We start from the raw sequence: 22,743 nt of genomic DNA, 5'->3' as shown, positions 1-22,743 counted from the left end.
CCCAGGGGCAAAGCCACGGCTATTTTCTTTTTTATGTCTGTGTGTCGCCTACAGGCCACAATTCTTAATCAATCGTCTTGAAATTTTTTCATATGAATTGCTTATACCCTAACGATGATCCCTATTGTTTTTTTTACCCCCAGGGGCAGAGCCACGCCCATTTTCTTTTCTTTTTCTGTCTGTGTGTCACCTACAGGCCACAATTCTTAATCGTCTTGAAAAAATTTCATATGAATTGCTTATACCCTAACGATGATCCCTATTGTTTTTGGTGCATGCCCGACCGCCAGGGGCATAGCCACGCCCATCCATTATATTTATTTATTTGTTTGTCATCTACAGATCGCATTTTTTTATCGTATCACCTTGAAACCTAGCATACATATTCCTTCTGTCCTAAGGAACATCCCTATTATTTGTGGTGAATACCCAACCCCCAGGGGCAGAGCTACGCCCATTTTCTTTTTTTATGTCTGTGTGTCACTTGCAGACCGCATTTCTTAATCGATCATCTTGAAAACTTTTTTATACTTATTCCTTATAGCCTAAGGCTACTATTTATACTTATTCCTTAATCCTAAGGCCGACCTCTATTATTATTTTTGGTGCATGCTCGACCCCTTGGGACAGAGCCACGCCTAATGTTTGTGTGTCTTGTGTTTTGCCTACAGACCGCAATTCTTAACAGATCCTTTTGAAACTTTGCATACCTATTCGAAACGCCATGCTTTTAGAATAAAGACATCGATTGTTTTAAAATAAAATTGTGTTCTGTTAATGTGAACGAAGTGTTAAACTGATAGCAGTCCTACAACCCAGTTTTATTTCACAGACCCTCAATGCAAACTGGACCATATCAAACAAAACAGGAATGTGGACGTATATTGCTGCGTTAGCGATGCTCTTGTATTATCTTACATGTATATCTTTTTCAAACTGCGTATGTTGTTTACATTATTGACACCAAGACGGTAAGACCCCTTTTGAATTTCGGCATTGTTAACATTACAGAGAATAATAAAATGTTTATTGAATTTCCTTAAATTCTGATAACTTCCAGTGTTACTGTCCTTGTCCTTGAGAAACAAAAAGGGTAATATAATTTCAGCAGATTCCTTTAATTACTACTAGAGTTATGGTCCTTGTTAACTTTGCAAAATCTTCAGTGAAAGTTATCATCTAATTTTTGCTTGAAATTAATAATGCATTTTCCAGATTAGCAAGAATCCTTTTGAGTCTTTTGAACGCTCTATTGACTGGTATCAATGAGTTGTCATCCAATTGAATTCAAACAATTTTCATTAAGTACTAGTGCTTAATATTAATTTAGGTTTGGTTTTTTTTCTATTATTGCAATGAATCATAATTATAATAATTTCCGATAATTACTTCTAGAGTTAATCCCCGTTATTATGTGATAGATTCTTGTCAATGTGCCTAACTATGTCATATAAAAATAATAATTATTTGCGTTTTATTTGCCTAAAGATTCCCCAGGAATTAACTGCTGTGGGCATATGTTTTGTTAAATGGCAACCTATCTTTTTTGCCCAGTAGTTGAGAAACTATGCAAATTTGATTGTTATAACTACTTGGTGGTTTAGACCTCACTGTCTGAATAAAAATAACTACTTCAATAACAAAGCAATTCGCTGTTATGGTTTAGAACTTACTCATGCAGTCTTGGCTGTAAAAATCTTTCAATAACTATAAATTGAGAGCCATACAAGAGATACCGTTTTTCTATTGCCTGCAGGTTAAATAATGAAATTAAAATCTGATAAATGAGTCACAAGCCCTGATAAATGAGGCACATATTGCAAACCACTTATTTCAAATGGGGTTCGAAACAAGAAAATAATTTTCTTTTATCTCTTTGAGTTTCAAGCATAATAAATATCTTACTCTTATTGTTCAAATGGGAAAACTTATTAGAATGCATAAAATTTTATGTTTTTGTTTTCTATGAACTCTTGCTTTTTTTCTAATGATTAATTTTATTGTGTATAACACTTGAAAGCTAGATATGTCAGCCATTTTCATGATAAATCATGTCACAATCCTTGTAAGACATATAGAAATAGAGTACACAAAATAAAACATGTGGTATGGATTTACTACTTCTGAAATTTAAAAACATGCAACAATACGTTTAAATACACATACAGGTATTTCTATCAAGCAAATGATGATAGCAATACCTGTATGTGTATTGAAACGTAGCATGTAATTAAAATTCAGAAGTAGTAGTGTTTTAAATCATGTCATATTAACCCTTTCAATGCTAGACGTAAATCCACTGCCTGTGCTAGACCCTTTTTTGAGGAAAAAAGGGAGGTTGGAACTGAATGCCAAGCAGTACTTATGGAAGCTTTTATGAAAAATCTTTTTGTCTGTTGGGATGGGCATGAGGTTGGGCTAAGAGGAAAAAATAGAATTTTGGAAATTTGCATAATAATGTAGTCACGTGACGTCATGGCGGCCATTTTGGATTTCTCATTTCACACTAAAGCTAACACGAAAACGAATTTTTCTCCATGAAATACTTAAAAGATATTGGTTTTTTTTACTGGATTTTGATAAAGATATATAAAATGAACAAAAATATCAATAGCAGCCATGAGCAATGCCGCCGCGAACACGCGCATCACGTCTCCCGCTGCCATGACCACGTGCGATTGCAATACCTTGTTTTTACTTTCACTTTCATCCCCAAGTCCCATATCATTATCAATATAGTCAGTCAATAGATCTACACGTTCGGGAATCAGGAATTACCTACGTATTTTACGATCCAGCAGGCCAGCATTATTATCAACATCAGAATTATTGTCAGAATCTACTGCAGACACAGGGCTATCGTGTTCACATTGGGCTTGTTCATCATGCACGGGAGACATAGCTAGCCATGGGCGGAACGTCGCGCAACAAATCACACACTTCATAATACCAATCACTGTCCTGACTACTATCATTATCAAGTAACTGGAAACGAATTATGTGTATCACCCGCCTCGAAATTGTCCACATGTTGGTCAGCAAGACGTCATTCACGACTTCGTCGAGAGTGCATCGTCTACGTTGTCACAATGCACTCCGCCATTTTACGGTTTGCTGCTTTGAAACACGTGGAAATATGTTCTAGTGTATAGAAAATACAATAGATGGCACTTGCAGTTACGGTACTAATTTTAGCGAGGGCTTCACTGAGTACACGGTAATACCGGGTACGGGCATTTTACCGACATTTTATAATACCCGGTACTACCGGGTATACGCAGTGAAAGGGTTAATTTATAGCTCTTTTGAAACCAGAATTGCAATTTTACACAGTTTTGCATTTTGCTATTTTGACCAATGTGTCTCATTTAGCCACAGTTAGTCGCATATGTTAGTTTTGAAGTAATCTATTTGTCTTGATTAGACAATAAATGCCCATTTCTCTATTTGTAGTATAAATGGTTGAAGACAGAAGAATCACCAGATCCAAAGCGGAAACCCAGAAGACGTGCCACTCGTTTACTAAACAGCAGCTTTGGTAGAAAGTTAACACAAAAGGTATGGGAAATTGGAAAATCAAATTTTATTGTCATTTTATAAAAGGTGCATGATGTAAGATTTAAATCTGCCTAATTAGACATTTATTCACATGACAACCACATAATCAACTCTCTGATCGTGAGTTTTAGTGGATTGAAACACGATCGACATTCAATAATTGAATTAAATAATGAATAATCGAAACTTGGTTTATTATCATAACAATGGTAAAAATCCATAACTTTGCCCAGAATAAAGTAATTTGACTTAAATTTTCTGTATATTCCTTTCTCATCATCTATTTTTAAACTGTTATAGCGAGAACGGTCAGCTCTTTATCTAAATCTTGTGTATAATGCATCTTAAGGTCTAACTAAATATCTACGCAGTGACTTTCAATTGCAACTCATTAGTTATGTTTTACACCACAGAATGTTCCATCATCCCTTTAATTTGTCTTTTCTTTTTTGGGGGGGTGGGGGTGGCTAAGTGGGTAAGATGCTGGCTCGCTAGCCTGGAGGTCGAGTGTTCGATCCCTGCATTGTCCGAGAAAGTTCATCCAAAATTTCCCTCATAGCACACTGGCGTATGCCCGTCTTCATTAGCCCAGGTTGGAGCAGAACAGTAGGAAGTTAAACTCCATTTCATTTCATTTCATTTCATGTCTTTTCTTTTATAATAATATCCATAGTCTTGCAAAGATTTTGTGTACTACAATCAAATTAGAAATTGAAACTTATCTGTTTGACCAAACTTTTAATTAATTAAATGTTTTTCGAAGGAGTTTTGTTCACTGAGTAAGGTGTTATCTCTCCAACCAGGTGGTACTGGGATCAATCTTGGTTATAACCCGAGAAAGTACCTCAGGGTTTCCCCTTGTTAATGGTGTGGGATAAAGGGCCAAAGAAATAACAACCTCTAGTCGATCGGATTGGACAAAAAACAAGGTTATTCTTAATGCTAACGTCACCCCGACTGTCAGTCTCTGGAAGCTCTAGAGGCTGAAGTAATTATACCATCGACTTTACATTTATTATACACATTATCTATGGTTATGAGACGAAGAATCCTATTGATTTTCAGCAGTCTCTGGTAATTACTGCCAGACAGGACTGAGAGTAAGTTCTGATTTCCTTCTACTGATTAACACATTAAAAGTTTTAAGTTAATGAGTTAATACGAGTTATTTAGCAGAGCTCCTAAATCATGGCCTTTTTTGTATTCAACCCATTTCATATCTAGGATTTATGTGGAATTTTGACAGGAAAATGTTTTTAAGAAAATCAAATTTGGTGCCTTTGACCTTGACCCTTGATTCCGATTTATTTCTACGGTGGGAATGTGGTCTCTGAATAGTATATCCATTTCCCGCCAAATATACCTATATGACGTCACAGTGTTAAAACGTTAATTTATTTCTATAAACACATTAATAAGTTAACTGCTCTCAGCCCAGCTGCTGCCAGAGTTATGGACCTTGATCACTTTGATGAATCTTGTGGACACTCTAGAGACTAAAGTTATTATCCAATTGACTTTGAAGTCATATACATTGATTAAACCTATTGATTTTCAGTGATTTCCAATAATTAATCATAGAGTCATGTCCCTTGAAAGCTTTGAATACTAAAGTTATCAAATTTATACACATTTGGCATAGGTCATGAGTTGAGGAAGCCTATTGATTTTCAACAGTTTCCAATAATTACTGCAAGAGTTATGGCCCTTAATCACCTGGAAAATTTTGTGGATGCTCTAGAAACTAACGTTATTATCCAATTGCCTTCAAATTTATACACATTGGTTAAGGTCATAAGAAGAAGAATCTTCTTGATTTTCAAAGATTTCTGATAATTACTGCCGGAGTTGTGACCCTAGACCTCTTTATGATCTAGAGACTAAAGTTATCATCCGATTAACTTTGAATTTATACACAAGTGTTTATAAGGTCATGAGATGAAGAAGTTATTGCGCTTGATGACTTTGAAAAATCTTGTACACACACTAGAGACCAAGTTATTGTCTGATTGACTTTAAATTTATACACAGTGTTTACTGTCATGAAACATCAAATAATTACTGCTGGAGTTACTGACCATGATCGCTTTGAAAAATCTTGAGACTAGATTTATCATCCGCTTGACTTTAAATTTATTCACAGTGTTTAAGTGGTGGAACAATAAAGCCTATCGATTTCCAGTGATTTACATGAACATGTATGGTCCTGTAATTGTTTACAACAGTTCTGGCATAACTCATCTGTTTTAACTTCCACAGATGCCAATTATGTATTATGTGATAAGTCAAATATTGAAAAATTACAATTTATCATTGATTATGATTTATAATAATTATTCCCAATAGGTATCTCTTGCCTCATTCAAAGATGATATTTACCATAATATAAACAGCATCATGTCAGGTGGATAATAAAAAATTACCCATTGCGTAATAAACAGATTTATCATCTAAAATTATAATGTTTATTCGATGAGCCGCCACGGTTTTTATTATTGAAATTAATTTCTTTTTTTACACCATGGGAATAATAATGAAGGTATTATTTTATCATTTATACACAACAGAGACAAAATAAATTGTTAAGCAGCATTTAGTCATTGAATGAGAATAACACATGACCCAGTTATATGGAATACAAGTTACTTAAAGATTGATAAAGGCTCACAGAGGCACTATTCTTAATCGGCTGTTTTTTTGGCTGCATTAGCCGCCTGATGTTTAATCTAGCTGATTGAAAAAATAATGAAACGGAAACTATGGTATCATAAATAAATCTATTTGGCTAAATAACAATGGGTTACTTATTACTTGTTAATTAGCACATTTAAACATACATTATGCAAGAGCTAAATCTGCCAATTGCAGGTCTTTCTTTAGGCTTGAAATGTTATCTAAATATTAATTAGACATTAATTAACTTATCCAGACCATAATCAATGTCATCACTAGCCTGTGATATTTACAGGATTAGAACCTGATCTGCTGCTAAAAATGCTCATTGATGATTAAATCAAAAATGGATAATCAAGACTATTTTTTTTATCGTACCATACCAACTTTAGTAATGATGATCAAGGTTAGGCCCAAAATTCAATCGCTAAATTCAGAGTGGATCAATTTGACTGAAATTTTCCCATAATGTATCTTTAATCATAATTTTGATAATTCAGTAAAAAAACCAAAATAAGCTTGTTGATTATTCGTAACAATGACGCCATATGACGAAAGAAGACGATCTCGGCATGTTTTGCAAATCATGCACCTTCCACACTCTGTATGAATTCCAGGTACCGGTAGATATTAAAATAACTGGATAATACGTTAATGGATTCACAGACCAGTTATTAGGTAACTTTAAATCTTCATTGAATATAATCCCCTGATAGAATACCAACTATTTTCCCGACAGAATCTCCAATGCCGAATTCCAATGGCACATGACACATTGGTTGGAATTAGGTCAATAAATCAGTTTTAAATAGAGTTTTTATTTTATGCACATGCTGACAGAGACCTTATTTTAAAAATATTGAAGGCTCTGTCATAGTCGTTTGGAATTTTATTTTAAAGCAATATCAATTAAGGTTGTCACGTGATCATTGTGCCATTTGCCTATCATCGATGAATGAATAAAAACCTTTGCTGCAAGTTACATGACTAGTTACGTGATAGACAAAAACAACAAATTGTGTTATGAAGAAATGCCACATGGTGCCGTATCAGCTTATTTTGGCTACAGCATTTTCTGAATGCACATATTTTAGACCATTGACTGATGAAACACGAACATTTCATCAAACAAACGAAGACAGTAATTTATTCAAGCCAATACGTGAATTATTTTTTTGTGGTATTCACATACATTAGAATAGCCTATGAGTACGACATTCTCTATATCAATTTACCAAGAATTATTTTTGTTGAAGTCTCCTTATATTAAAGAGAATGGGAGCTTATGATTAACCTATTTGCAACCGGGACCTCATTGTTTCAAAATGGATTAAGAACTCTGCACAAAGGCCCTAAGCACTTAAAAGATTTTGGTTCTCCCATACAATTCAAAATATAAAAAACAATAAATCTCCAAGCACATGAGTTTTTCTGTGATTTTATACACTTCATTATTAATTGCTACAAAACAGAAAACAGGTAACAGTGAGAAAAGACAAAAACAATGAAAAACAAATTGATAGTTCTTAATTAATTTTTAGGTTAAATATTTTAAATATGGCATCAAAAAAAGCCGACATTCTGTGGTGCCCCATTACCATGATGCCCTAAGCACATGCTTATTTTGCTTAACCCTTTAACTGTTAGATGTTCCATATGGAATATTAATCAGGAGGCCATTGTGAAAGTCATGACGTATAAGTAAAAATGGCACAAAATGTTAAATATCTTATAGAGGAATTCAAGATCTTTTTAAAAATGTATACATTTGTATGATTTATTCTTAAATTAAAAAGTTACAGGATATATTCTGAACTATGTTTTTCCTAGTCGAAACCCAAAACAATCTGACAGTTAAAGGGTTAATATAGTTAATCCAGCACTGCAGACGAAACGTCACCAGAAATAAACTTTATACAACAGAGACAATTACATGGACTAATAATTTTCAATGAATTATTTAACACACCAGGTATTTATCTGTAGTTAATAATGAATAAACACAATACAATTATTATCTTGTTTCATATTCAATCATACAAAATTATTCCTCACTTTTAATTTGCCTGGAGAAATTTAAAGATACAGAACGATTAGTTATGAACTCTGTATTATTGGTTATTTGTTGTTTATCTTGTCAACATGTCATGGCTGGGTTATAGTAATTGTAAGCAAAGATAATGTTAATAATAATTTCATTTATTTGTCATTGTGTGTTTTAATTTCACACAATAACATAGTTTTTATACGCCCACATTTTTATGTGGACGTATATTGTCGTCGCCCCTGTCCATTGGTCCACAATTGTTTGTGAACAGTCTACAGATCACAATTTTTATCCGATTTCAATGAAACTTGAAATATAGGTTTATCACCCTAAGATCTCGGTTCCTGTCGATATTGGCATGTATTGGACTGTAACTTCATGGATTATGGCCCCTGATTGTACGAAAAATCACTTGTGAACACTGTAGAGGTCACAATTTTTATCCGATTTTGTTGAAACTTGAAATATAAGTTTATAACCCAAAGATCTTGGTTCCTTTCAATATTCGCGCATATCGGACTGTAACTTCCTGTATTATGGCCCCTGATTGTACGAAAAATCGCGTTTTTAGCTTGTGGACCCTATAGAGGTCATAATTTTTATCTGATTTAAAAAATCGTATTATTATATCATCGTTATATCCTAAGGACGGCTGAGTTCGAATTTCGTGAAAATCGGGCCAAAACTGACAGACAAAATGGTCGCCCTTCGTTCTCAAATAGCGTAAAAATATGGTATATCAAGGTTGTGGACCCTATAGAGGTCGCAATTTTTATCCAATTTTGTTGAAACTTGAAATGTAAGTTTATAACCGAAAGATCTTGGATCCTTTCGATATTCGCACATATCGAATTGCAATTTCCTGAATTATGGCCCTTGATTGTAGGAAAAATCACTTTCGTTTTAGCTTGTTCTCTATCCATCTCTCGAAAATGTTGGTGTATCCTGCCTGGCACCCGCTGTTTTTTTTTAAAAAATAGTTTTATTTTAAGTTGATTTTTACAGCGATGACAATTTGTATATCTGTCTGATATAGTATGGATGTATATAGATCTTGAATTGCTATAATCTTTGCATAAAATATGCTATGCTACATAACATAGAAAGAAATTTGTAGTTGAAGTCTATTAAAAGGGAGCGGAAGCATATTGACCCTATTTCCTGAAGCTGACGAAAGCTTCTGGTGACCTAATTCTGGCCTCTATTAACCACAATTAAAAATGATGCGACCAGCAAAATATTGAAACAGCATGCCTGATTGGGTTCCTAATGATCAGCACAGTATTTTCCTACTGATTAAGGTACATCTACTGGTAGCAGTATAACAGATACTTATAGTACAGGTGGATATAGCTCTTGGTGTCCTTAATAGACTAAGAACATTGAATAATATTCTCGCCTCATGGTGCAGGGCACCCAACAGGGTCTTACTGACATTTGCATTTTCTCCTCTTTTCTCGTGGACAGTTGATTTGAAGTCTCATTTCTAGGCCGTTTGGATGAAACTTGAGAGGGACATTCCCAATTAAAGGACAACTGAGGTGAAATTTTGATTTCGGTCCAGGATCGAGATGGAGTCAAACTGATGTGTTTGTTCAATATGTATGTTGTGTGTCATATGTAGAGAGAGAAAGAGATGAGGATTAACATTATGGTTCAATTTTATAATAATTCGCTTGCATGTAGTGGTCTTTAGCAGGAAGAGGAAACCAGAGGACCCGGGTAAAACCTACTTGACTGAGAGGTGCCCCGACTCCTTGTCGCATACAAGCTGGGAATTGAAATCACGCCACATGACTGAATGGCAGACCTTATGATTTCACACGCACACTTTAAACCACTAGATCACCCAACCCCCATGTGCCATACAATTCAGAGAGCTGTTTCAAGGCATTCTGAAGGAACAGCAGTTTCAGGCTGTTCAGGGATATATTACAATGAAATATATAACTTTTCTCAAAGAAACCGAGTTAGTCTATATATTTACAATGTTACATGTTCCAAGTGCTAAAAGGGTTAAAAAAAAAGTATTGTTTATTTAAAGATACATCAGCTAAGAGTTTTAAAAAGAGTTAGCCATTCTTGCTATAATAATTCAAAAATAGATGATAAAAAAAGAAAATGTTGAAAATTTCGGTCAAATTACTTTGTTCTGAACTGAATTGTCACTGTTGGGAGTTTGGACTAGAAATAGGCATCAATTGTGTCTACACCGTTTTATATGAGAATTTGCGATTGTTTGATTGACAGACGATAACTTCACCCACATATTCTCGATTATCAAGTAACATGCTAAATGGCTATGGTTGGTGGCTTCGCTTGGCTGGCCTTTCATCACTAGTTTCCAGTAGTGACATCAGCGACTAACAGTAAACGTGAGCTTGGTCCGCAATTTATTTATTTAATTTTAAATGGACGACTGTTTAAATCCAAATTGTATCCAAGCTATCTGCGGGTCTACAGAGTTGATTTTGAGCTTGTCATGTTAATAAAGGTCTAATTAATAATTTCTCTAACATCTGAAGCCCAAATAAAGACTTGCAATAGGCAGATTTAGCTCTTGCATAATGTATGTTTAAAATATATTTTTATTCAATTAATTTTATAATTTATAGGCTCAAAGTTCTGTCAAAAAGATCACCATATCAGCTGAAAATGTAGATAAAGTTAGAAGTAAAGGAAAAGTTAGTAAGAGTCCAGGTTTACCATGGAGAACAGCAGAACGAGCTGATAGATATAGGTACATTATGCTCTTTTTCTTGGGCTGCACTATATACCGGAAAATACCATGTTATACTGAATACCGAAAACACTGGAAAAACACTAAATACCGGAAAACACCCTAAATACCGGAAAACACCCTAAATAGGTAACTCTGAGCCTGGTCCTCTGGGTTACATATTGAGGGTGTTTTCTGGTATTTAGTGTGTTTTCTGGTATTTAGTGTGTTTTCCGGTATTTAGTGTCTTTCCAGTGTTTTCCGGTATTTAGTATAATATTGTGTTTTCCGGTAGTTTTCCGGTATATAGTATTGCCGTTTTTCTTTATCACTTCAAAAATAAAACAGAATAAAATCTACTGGATGGAAGTTTTGAATCTTGATGTGCAGGACCCAACTTGATATAAAAACAATATTATTAACTAATAGTAATACGTAAGATTTAATGCTGAGCATTTTTCGATAATGCATATATATTGATTCTATTCAAACCTCAGATTTTTTCCCATTAGATGACTTTTAATTCCTTTCGGGAAAGTAAGTCGTTAAACCCCATTATAATACCAGAATAAGCTGCTCTATATATTTTCAAAGCCGATCCAGATCAGCAGATAGTTAATGATGAATTTTATATAAAAAAATATTTTAATAATCTTTTATAACAATATTTTAGATTGCACAAATATACCTCTATTCATTTCCTGTCTCGCTGATTTTAATGTGCATTATTGAATAGATAAGATCAGATGTGTCATTACGGAAATAGCTTTAAAAGAGTTATTTCCCTTGACACAATTCCAGACAAAAGTGAAATGGATTTCCACCTGATATATGTGGTGTCTAAAAGGATTTATTCTATTCATTTCAACATAATGATTAATAAATGTATTATTTTCAGGGGATTTCCTCCAGATTATAAATCAAGTTTTATCGACAGTAGTGAATGTCTGTCACCCAATACAACGACCCACAATCACAGTATATCAGAAATAGTTTTAATACGAGACAATAATTACAGCTACAAACATAACGTAACATTTAATAATGACAGTGATGTATCTATTGATATTAATAATCCCAAAGAGGTTAAGGTTAGTAATGTTATTACGGTTGAGATCAGGCAGTCTGTGCAGGCTTACTTTCAGAGGATAAAGGGGGATTGGGCGTTGGATCTAGTGATGTGCAGTTTTTAAATTTTCTTTCGGTTTCGGTTTTCGGTTTTTCTGTGGCAAAAAACCTCGGTTTCGATTTTCGGGGTTTTTTTATTCATTTAAACACTGTATTATGAATGTACTGAATTATGGTTATTTTATAGGAATACTTGGTAGCTAGAAAAGATATCAAACATATTGATGTAAATTGTAAACAACAATTTTTTTTTACTGTTATATGACTAGGAAAAACAAAGTTACTGTAAAAAAAGATCTGACAAACTTTGTCGAACACACCACCATAATAATAAATTAAAGATACATTATGTAAGATTGAGATAAAGAGATAGCCATTCTTGTTATAATAGTTCGAAAGTAGATGATGTAAAATGAATAATTTGAAAATTTCATTCAAATTACTCTATTGCAAGCGAAGATATTAGCCTTTGAAGGTTTGACAGACGTGTGCAATAATTTCAACCACCGTACTGGTTGATCGAAGCTAAGTCTCGGTCCTCCATATTTGATTAAATCAAAGTATCGCTGAACCATTCTAATCTATTTAATATCGGAGAAATCTGATGCCATCGAGAGTTGATTATGGCCTTGATCAGTTAATTAATGTCTAATTAATACTTTAGAAAACATTTCAGGCCTAAAGAAAGACCTGCAATAGGCAGATTTAGCTCTTGCATAATGCATATTACCAATAATAATAAAGTTACTGTAAAAAAAAGATCTGACAAACTTTGTCAAACACAACACCATAATAATAAATTAATATAACGACATAATACCAATAACAATAAAGTTACTGTAAGCCATCGTGCGTTATTGACAACCGGCTTAGGCTTGCATAAAAATTTGTATCATGAACCAAACCGAATTGAGAAAATAATCTAGGCCATCCAGACTTATTAAACACTCTATACATAGGGGGTCTGGTTGATCGAAAATAAAAATGGAAGTGGTGGCTACATTAAACACTTATTAAACACTCTATACATAGGGGGTCTGGTTGATCGAAAATAAAAATGAAAGTGGTGGCTACATTAAAATTTTTGAATTATTAAGTAAACAGCTACATAAAAATTAGGAATTTTTCAAACATTTCCGAAACGAAAAACGGGTAAATTAAAATTAGGAATTTGGAAAAAACTAAACCGATACCGTACGGTTAAACCGAAAAACCGCACATCACTAGTTGGATCATAAGGTCTGTCATTGAGTGAATTGGCATGATTTCATTTACCAGCTTGTACGTGATGAGGATCAGGGTCATCTATCCAACATCGCATGTTTTCTCTGAGTCCTTTGGTTTACTCCCACTGCTAAAGACTCCTACTTGCAAGTGAATTATTGAAATGAAAATTGAACCATATGTTAGTTCAGAAATGACCTGCAGTGAGTTGAGTGTACATTATCCCCCATTTGAAAGTGTGTTAAATTCACTGATCATAACCATGCAGTTTTTAGACAATTATTACTAATTATTCACAGCTTAATCCAATTAATGTACTTTAATTGATTATTTAACATTTAATTAATAAAACAAAACCTATATAGCAATCAATATAGGTCATTTTCTGGCTTGAATTCAATCAGATTAAAAAGAGGCCCATCAGAAGATTTTACCCAACACTTGCAGGTTGCGCTGGTTTGTTCATATCATCTATAAAGGAAGTTTTCAATTCATCCATGTCTTTGTAAATACTGAAAGAACCAATTTTAGACTGACATCCATTTCTAATTTCAAAATATTGTAGTTTATGATTGATTGACAACTCCTGAAATTTATATCAGTATCGGTGGCCTTGCTAGCTAATGCACTTTTCTATTTATCATGTCTTAGTAATACTAAAGGGAATTGAACCATTTTTGGACTGCAGTTCATTTTAGAGGGTCAACTTTCATAGATATTGTATATTATGATTGATTGACAATCCCTGAAATGACTATCAGTGGCACCACTAGTTGATAAATATGTCTGTAATATAAGGAAGTTCAATCTAACATAGTAAATCAGCAGAAAAATATTTATTCTCCATGATGCTGAGGAAGATTAACGATAGGGAAATTGAAGTTGTCATAATCTGTCTTGTATAGTCTCACACTATGTTTTCAGTTGATCAATTGCTTTTGGAATAATGAAAATTTGTATAGTTGATGCTTGATATGAACGGAATTAATGGTGATATATTTTCTACAGGTTGAACTAGAACAATTAAGAAGAAGTTTAAGAGAAGAAAAAATAGCTAGAGCTACATCAGATCAAGCTCTTTTACAGGTTAATTTATATATTCTAATCTGCCCAAATATATGGGATTTTGTTTACCATTCCTTATTTAACCGGGGATCACGGTGGCTAAGTGGGTAAGATGTTGGCTTGCTAGTCTGGAGGTCGGGTGTTCGATCCCTGCATTGGCCGAGAAAGTTCATCCAGATTTCTTGGCGTGGTTCTCCCTTGTCAGTGATGCAGGACGAAGGGTCTGACAAGGACAGCTGTCTAGTTGTTCTGATGGGACGGAAAACCGAGGTCCCCTGTACACATTGGCGTGCATGTAAAAGATTCCTTGACAGTTGGAATTTGATATAAGAGTAGGCCATAGTGCCGCTGTCCGGGCAAAATTTCCCTCATACAGTATGGCGTATGCCCGTCTTCATTAGCCCAGCCCAGAGCAGAATAGGACGTTAAACCCCATTTCATTTCCTTATTTAACCTACTACCGAAGAGTCATACATGAAAATGAATGCATAAAAATAAAATACAGATATATACCAATGACCTCGTTGAGTAAACATTAAATTAACTGTGTGTTATTTGCATTTTTCGTAAAATATCTAATTTCTCACGGCTTAATCCACATTTCATACTGGAGATTACCATAGATTAAAAAAAATGGCGCAAAGTTCAACTTTAAAGTAATGTAGACCGACTTTGTTGAATTTGTTGAAACAATTATGTTGAGAAAAAGAAGAGAAAAGAGAGAAAAATAGAAAAAGTAAAATGTACCTCTATACATATAAGGAGCTGCATAGATCAGTGGAATTCAAGTTTGTCATATTATTATTTTTTGTGTAAATACTACTGAAATTGAACCATTTTTGGACTCATATTTTTGCAAGAGTTTTGTTTATCGCATAAATCAGGTTTTGATTTAGTTCCATGCCATGTTTACTCCTCTTCAATAGTCCAAGTACTTGTAGATGTATATTTAGATAATGTTGATGGTGTATGTATTTTTCAGCTGGCTGTAGAGAATAAAAGACTACAGGAAGATGTTACTAGATTAAAACGTCTGGAAACTTTAGGAGACGAATCATTTCTATCAAATGTTGAAGCTTCATTTAAACAATTTCATCAATTTCTAGATATGTTAACGGAAGCAAAGTAAGATACTTAAAATCTTTACAATGATTCTCACAAATATTTGATATTAAAGGGGCATTATTCAAGAATTAAATTTGCCTATTGCTGAATTACTTTAGACCTTTATGGTTATATAAATTATTAATTAGACATTTATTAACATGACAAGACCATAATCAACTCTTGATGCCATCGGATGCTTGAGATTTTGACTAGATTAGAGCAGTTCGGCAGTTAAATGATTTAGTTTAAAAATGGAGGAGCAAGTCTCGAATATACCAGTACCATGGTTAAGATAATAAACAATCAATGCACACATCTTGTCAAAACTACAGGCAGTGATAATTTGGCTCAGAGTAAAGTAATTTGAATGAAATTTTTAATATATTCATTTTGCATTATCTATTTTTGAACTATTATAGCAAGAACGGACAGCTCTTTATCTAAATCTTACATATTGTACCTTTAAAATCCATCAGCTATCAAAAATCACATTGGGCAAAAATAGACCATCATATTGTCAGACTAATTAAGATTTATTCTTTAATTCAATCTGACTTCTTTGTTGGGGGGGTTGGATGGCTGAATGGTTAGCATATGCGGGCTGTATCATAAGGTCTGTCATTGAGTCAACTGGCGTGGTTTTGATTTCCCGGTTAAATGTGATTTCCCTTTAACTGTAGCTACTGTTCTTGGTTTAACACTAAAACTTTACCTTTTAGACACTATTATTCTTGCTTTAACACTGTAAAAAGTTGACATTTTAGACACAAAACAGAAAAGATATATGTTAAATGTTTATTTAATTTATTTTTCAGTCTTGGAAATTTGATCACAATGGCAGGACTTGACAACAACCAGCTTCCATTTATGCAGACATCATTTTGTATGCCGTCAGTATTCGGTCCAAACTCTACTTTACTCCAGAACTCTCATTTAAATCAAACTAACGGTAGTACCAATTGGAGGGATATGTCACCTATTAAACATAATGTTTCTAAAGCTGATGGAGATACAAACTGTGATATACAAGATCAAAATTCACCAGTTAATAAGCATCCTGTGGCTAAAACAGCTTTGTATATAAATTCACCAGAAATGGGAGGAAATTCGACCTATAGTTCACCTCAACCCATAGATAGTGGTGATGATGATTTCTAGACATATTATGATTTGTCAGTTTGTGTGTTGTGTGACAAAAACATTACATTTACAGTTAGTATTATTCATTTCGCCTTTAAAACTAAATAATGGAACGTCAGAGAATCATTACGAATAATAATTCAAGTTGTAAGGTGTATGCATTATAAAATATGATTTTTTGCTCTTTAATAGAAAGCATTTCTGCTCTCTATTTAATTGTAATGGGTGGTTTTATTTGTTTTGTTTTTTAACATTTAAAGCATTTTTATAAACAAATAATTTGACTTCAGAATTTTGTCTCTACTGAAATACTATATCTCAAGATGTTAGGTGTCTTCACAAAAATAAACAAATATATCTCCATTTAAAAGACATATAATATTTCATGTACTGTTGTAATCTGATTATAATATTTCATATACTGTTGTAATCTGACTATAATATGTCATGTGACTATAATATGTCATGCACTGTTGTAATCTGACTGACTATTATATGTCATGAACTGTTGTCATCTGATTATAATATTTCATGTGCTGTTATAATCTGACTATAATATGTCATGCACTGTTTTAATCTGACTATAATATGTCGTATTGTTGTAATCTGACTGACTATAATATGTCATGTACCGTTGTCATCTGACTTTAATATGTCAAGTACTCTAGTAATCTGACTGACTATAATATGCCATGTACCGTTGTCATCTGACTATAATATGTCATGTACTCTAGTAATCTGACTGACTGTAATATGTCATGTACCATTGTCATCTGACTATAATATTTCATGTACTGTTGTAATCTGACTATAATATGCCATGTACTGTTGTCATCTGACTATAATTTGTCATGTATTGTTGTAATCTGATTAAAATATTTTAATTAACTGTGATAATTTTTATGTATACATTTTTGTGTTATGTTTATATTGTGTATTATATTAGATAGTCTTTTTCAATAATAGTATATTGTTTTAACACAAGCCCTTTAGCTAGCAAGATTCCTCAAGTTTGTTGTCATGGCTCTTGTATTTTTGTGAAAATTTAACCTTATTAATCCAAAATATGATTTATTTGATTTTGCCTTAAAACATTTGGTTTGGAACAGGATTAGAATGTTGTAAACAAACGATATGGTGCTGTGTTATTTAACATGTTCGTGTGAATTTGTCCTAGAAATATTGTCAATGATGTATTCCATGAGAAGCAGGTGCCCTCTGACATTGATTTATCATTGGGTTTATATGGAGTTGAAAATTTAAACCATACCTTTGGATTAAAATTGCAAAGCACCTGTAGTATCTGAAGTGAATACTAATAACAGGGAAAATAAAACCCTATGTGATGTGTCATCAACTTCTGATATCCTGAACTGTATTCAGTATTTTTTTTTATAAAATTGATTTTAAAATCTTTCTTTTCTTTTGTATAGTTCCAAATGAGAACATTTGTTGTGCATAATTCCTTCCCTTCAATATTTAAATTCAAAGAATTCAAGCTTTTTTATGATTCAAGGAATTTAGTATCAGAAATACAATAATTTTTAACAAGCCAAAGTTTTTCTTCTTTATTTTGCATGTGTTATGTGTAATCTGTATCCATTTTTGTAAATTTATTGATTAAAAGCCTGTTTTTTTACTGATATACTTTTTTTTTAAGAAGATTTACGGATCCTTACTTCCCTCAGTTTTGAAATGTAATTAAATAACCATGACTTTTAAAATTTGAGTTTGATTTAATCAGATGTATAAGTTTGATTAGTTAGTTATAAGCATATCACTTAGTTTTATACCCATAGATAGCTGAAGCTACTATGAATATTGAATGATATTTGTATGGGTAGTGGAAAGATGTCTCAACTGTACTAGGTAACAGCTGTAAATGACAGGCAAAAAAATATACCCTAAGAAGTAGAGGAAAATAATGAATTTAAACTTAAATCAGATTACTCGACTGAGTCTATTTACATGTAGATAGTATGATATAATTTACATGTTACTTTAAATAGAATTGTAACATGCTTATGGATGAAACTTGCGTTTTGATTGGTCAATTAGACACTGTTGATTGGACAATAACACCCCTCTGTTTTAGTAATTTCTTTTAAAATGGTAAAATAGCATGTTACAATGTCGACAAACACTTCCTGTTTCATATTTAGATGGATGTTATTGTCCAATAGACATGTCCTGAGATTTTACATTAGAACCCGCGACGCCAACCCGTCTAGGGTCCTAATGATCTCAAGACATGTCTATTGGACAATAACACCCCTCTAAATGCGAAACAGGAAGTGTTTATCTCCTAAATAACCTGTTGTGTTATGGGTCACTGCTCTTACTAACTTTTAATATTTTGTCCGGGGTGTGTTTTAGATTATATGGGAGAGATGTTAGTGAGGGGTGAAATTAGAAGAGAAAAATAGTTGAGAACACCACTGCCCTTTAAACACAACATAGGCTTTAATATTGGCTGCATCCCAGGGTAATCTGCCAAAAATTAAGTAAAAAGTAATTTCATTGGTGAACGCTGAATCAAAGTATAAGTGCTCCAGATAATCTATAAATAAAAGATTTTAATAAACTCCTTAGAAAAGATTTCACAGCATTTGCTGTGACAAGCGCATTGATTATTCACAACCTGAGCATTAATGAACAGTAGTGGCCTACCATGTGCTCTTTAGATCATAAGGTTTGTCATTGTGTCAAATGGCATGGTTTCCATTCCCAACTTGTTCATGACAAGAAGTAGGGTTACCTGTCCAACTTTGTGGGTTTTCTCCAAGTCTTCTGGTTTCCTCCCACTGCTAAAGACCCCTGTATGCGCAATCGATTTATTGAAATAAAATTGAACCCTATACGTTAGTCTCGAATTGACCTAATTTGTGTCGAGTGGACGTTAAACCCCATTTCTCTCTCCCCTCTGGTTTCCTCCAACTCCTAAAGATTCCTATATATGCACAAGCAAGTTAATGAAAAAAGATTGAATCATATGTTGGTCTCGAAGTGACCTAGTTTGTGTTACGTGGGGGTTACACCACATTTCTCTCTCTATAAATAATTAGTTTTCAATATAGACCCTGCTGAGCAAGTACACCTTTTCCAGGAAGTTTTCTCTGTTTAAAACTACAAAAAAAAACAGCCTTAATTAAATAGAGGATGTTGTCCACTCACACAATGGAAACGTCATGTTTTATTTCCATCTATTGTACAATTTCTTTCCTGTGGTGTGACTACTTCGTTTAATTGGTGATAATACTTGTCTAAATTACAAGTTTCATTCTGCCTGAATCAAACAGTGGTGTTGACACTGGTCACAGTCATGAAGAAAGTTGGCAAACCCACGAAAGAAAAGACTCAGTTTACCCAACAAATCTAGAAAAGTCTTAAGCCAACATTACTATAGATTTAGAGTAAATATATTATATGGAGCATGACTAACATCTGCGCTGTCTTCAAAGACATCAAATTACCTGTCCGTGTAGCACTCTTAGTTTAATCTTTCTTTAATTAACCTGTGTTAATGATAATTAGGCCACCTACATAGGTAGGCTAGATATGTCGTCTATATAACACGGTTCATTTTACTTAAAAGTGCATCAGTAGGGGAGACTCTTATGCAGTTTAATTAAAATTTATGCCTTAACATCTATCCAGGGCTATCAATTAAATTAAAAGAATGCCATCCATCCATTGTAATAATGCATTTATAAAGTTTTTGACATCTTAGGACGTTGTGCGGCCGTTCAAAGAAGTGACGCGACTCACAAAAATTGGACACAATTCGCATGTTCAGATGTGTTTGTTGCAGTATTTGGATTTGGAAGGAAAAACGGCCACATGACATAATAATAGGTCGTTTTGTCATGAAATTTCAGAGAGCCGCTTTTATTGCATTTAAACCAATTAGAAGCAGCATACAAATTTCAGATTCATTTAAACATTGTAGGAAATACACGGATTGTGGACATAATTACAAATACAATTAAATTTACTTCGGGAATTGTTGAGGATTGGCTATACGTAGGTGTTACTTAGATTTTCATATTAATTACTGCATAACATTACACAATTTCTCTATCTTCAATGACTTTGGATTAGCAGATTTGGAAATAAAATGAAATAGGAATTAATGTCAAATCGATACAAACTAGGGCATATCGGGACTAACATGGTTCAATTTTATTTCAATAATTCACTTGCGCGTAGGGGTCTTTAGCAGTGGGAGGAAACCGGAGAAAGTCCACGAAGTTGGACAGGCGACCCTACTCCATGTCACGTACAACCGGGGAATCGAAACCACACCAGTTGATTAAGTGACAGACCTTATGATACAACGCGCACGCACTAACCATTCGGCCATCCAACCCCCGATTTGGTAAAGCCGTTGCTCTGCTGAGATATTTATGTACCGGCCTCTGTCTACTTCCTGGTTATAATTACTTTATTGAAGAATTGTTAAAGCAATTTTGTGATCTTTCTTTAAGTATTTTAGATATTCGGGTATAGCTACAATTAAATCTATCGTTAAACTGTGTTTGGAATAAGGCGGAAGACATCAGTAGTGGAACCATTTCTAATTCGGGTATGCCATTAGATTTAGATGTTAATTATAACAGCCCGACTGTCAAACTCACAATTTATTCCTTGAAGTGGAAGTGTTACCAAACTTATGTTTTTTGATGGATTGTATATCTGCATGGACGTTATAATAATAAGGTCCATAATATCTGTTATATGTGTCTTTGAAATATAAAACTTTAAATTGATTGGTTACCCCAATCAACCATGGCTTCCAAAATGCAGGACACGTAGTGCTATCTATACTGGTTTTGTCATATTAAAAACTGTGTCTATCACAAGGTTAACCATGGCCGAATGCTTTTTCAAATGCGGAATTGATAAGCCTTTAGATTGCCCAGATCTTGATCTGCAACGTCAGTTGGCTTTCATCGAAACTTTGACTTACCCTACACACTATCGGTATACATTGATAGATATTTGAAACGACAAGGATGAGCTATTGAACAATCTAAATCACCGTCACCCAAACGAATCAGTTTCTTTCTGTAAAATTTGTATCATCTGTGATGAATTGCAATCTGATTAAAACACAGATTCTATTTCGTTTCGTATTTTTATAGTTCAAAACACAGATCCTTTTTCGTTTCGTTGTTTTATAGTTCAAAATTTCGTTTTACTTGTCTTTACTACACTAGGATCTAGAAGAGTTGTTATGTAACAGGCGTCCTGCTTGATGTGAGGAATTAGCCAATGAAACGGTCTGTTACGGCGATTTCTTGGCGTGTTGTACACGGAACTGTGGGTAAATCACTAGAGACGACAACGCTGATTGATAGGCTCAAAAGCTGTTCGTATGACCCCTGACCCGACCTCTCAAACATGGCATCGAACTTATGACGTATGATCTACAGTTTAGCCCCCCCCCCTTCACACATCACAAATATCAGCGGGGTGCTAAATGGGTGAAAAATTAATCAGAATAATTTAAATCAACTATCTCAAAGCAGTTTAGAACACACACGGCACGATCTTGTCAAGGGAATAGCAGACACGTTACACGTACCTGATACGAAGTTGTCTAATATAATCCTTGAGTGACATTTAGCCATTGAACTCGTTAAAAGGATAACTCGGATTGATTTTAATTAGGATTATTTACACATGAAGTCGGTTTAAAAATGGTAAAAACATAAAAACGTTCTTGTGTGTAAAAATGTCACTTTAAAAGATGAATTCAAAATTCGTTAAAGAGATAATGAATATTAAGATGTTTTACTGAATGGGAGAGAGACAGAGAAATGGGGTTTAACGTCCACCCGACACAAACCAGGTCATTTCGGGACTAACACATGGTTCAATTTTATTTCAACAATTCGCTTGCGCGTAGGGGTCTTTAGCAGTGAGAGGAAACCGGAGGACCCGGAGAAAACCCACGAGGTTTGACAGGCGACCCTACTGAAGGTCACGTACAACCGGGGAATCGAAACCCCGCCAGTTGACTCAATGACAGACCGTATGATACAGCTTTACTGAATGGACTATAGCATGTACCGCATAG

General features: G+C 34.0%; 1 protein-coding gene across 2 annotated transcripts in view; it reads left to right on the top strand.

Moving 5' to 3' along the window:
• Nucleotides 1-18,300, top strand: part of LOC126816656 (centrosomal protein of 78 kDa) — a 98,131-nt gene extending 79,831 nt beyond the window's left edge. For both annotated transcript variants that reach the window (XM_050543372.1, XM_056099259.1), the window contains 6 exons: nt 3,454-3,558; nt 10,894-11,018; nt 11,896-12,088; nt 14,358-14,435; nt 15,397-15,539; nt 16,337-18,300. In XM_050543372.1, coding sequence (XP_050399329.1) covers nt 3,454-3,558; nt 10,894-11,018; nt 11,896-12,088; nt 14,358-14,435; nt 15,397-15,539; nt 16,337-16,679 — 987 coding nt within the window. In that variant the 3' untranslated portion in view covers nt 16,680-18,300. The remainder of the gene's footprint in view (nt 1-3,453; nt 3,559-10,893; nt 11,019-11,895; nt 12,089-14,357; nt 14,436-15,396; nt 15,540-16,336) is intronic.
• Nucleotides 18,301-22,743: the final 4,443 nt, after the last annotated feature.

The sequence above is a fragment of the Patella vulgata genome, chromosome 3 (assembly GCF_932274485.2).
Source record: "Patella vulgata chromosome 3, xgPatVulg1.2, whole genome shotgun sequence".
In the NCBI taxonomy this organism is placed as follows: domain Eukaryota; kingdom Metazoa; phylum Mollusca; class Gastropoda; family Patellidae; genus Patella; species Patella vulgata.
This window is presented reverse-complemented; position numbering and strand designations above follow the sequence as displayed.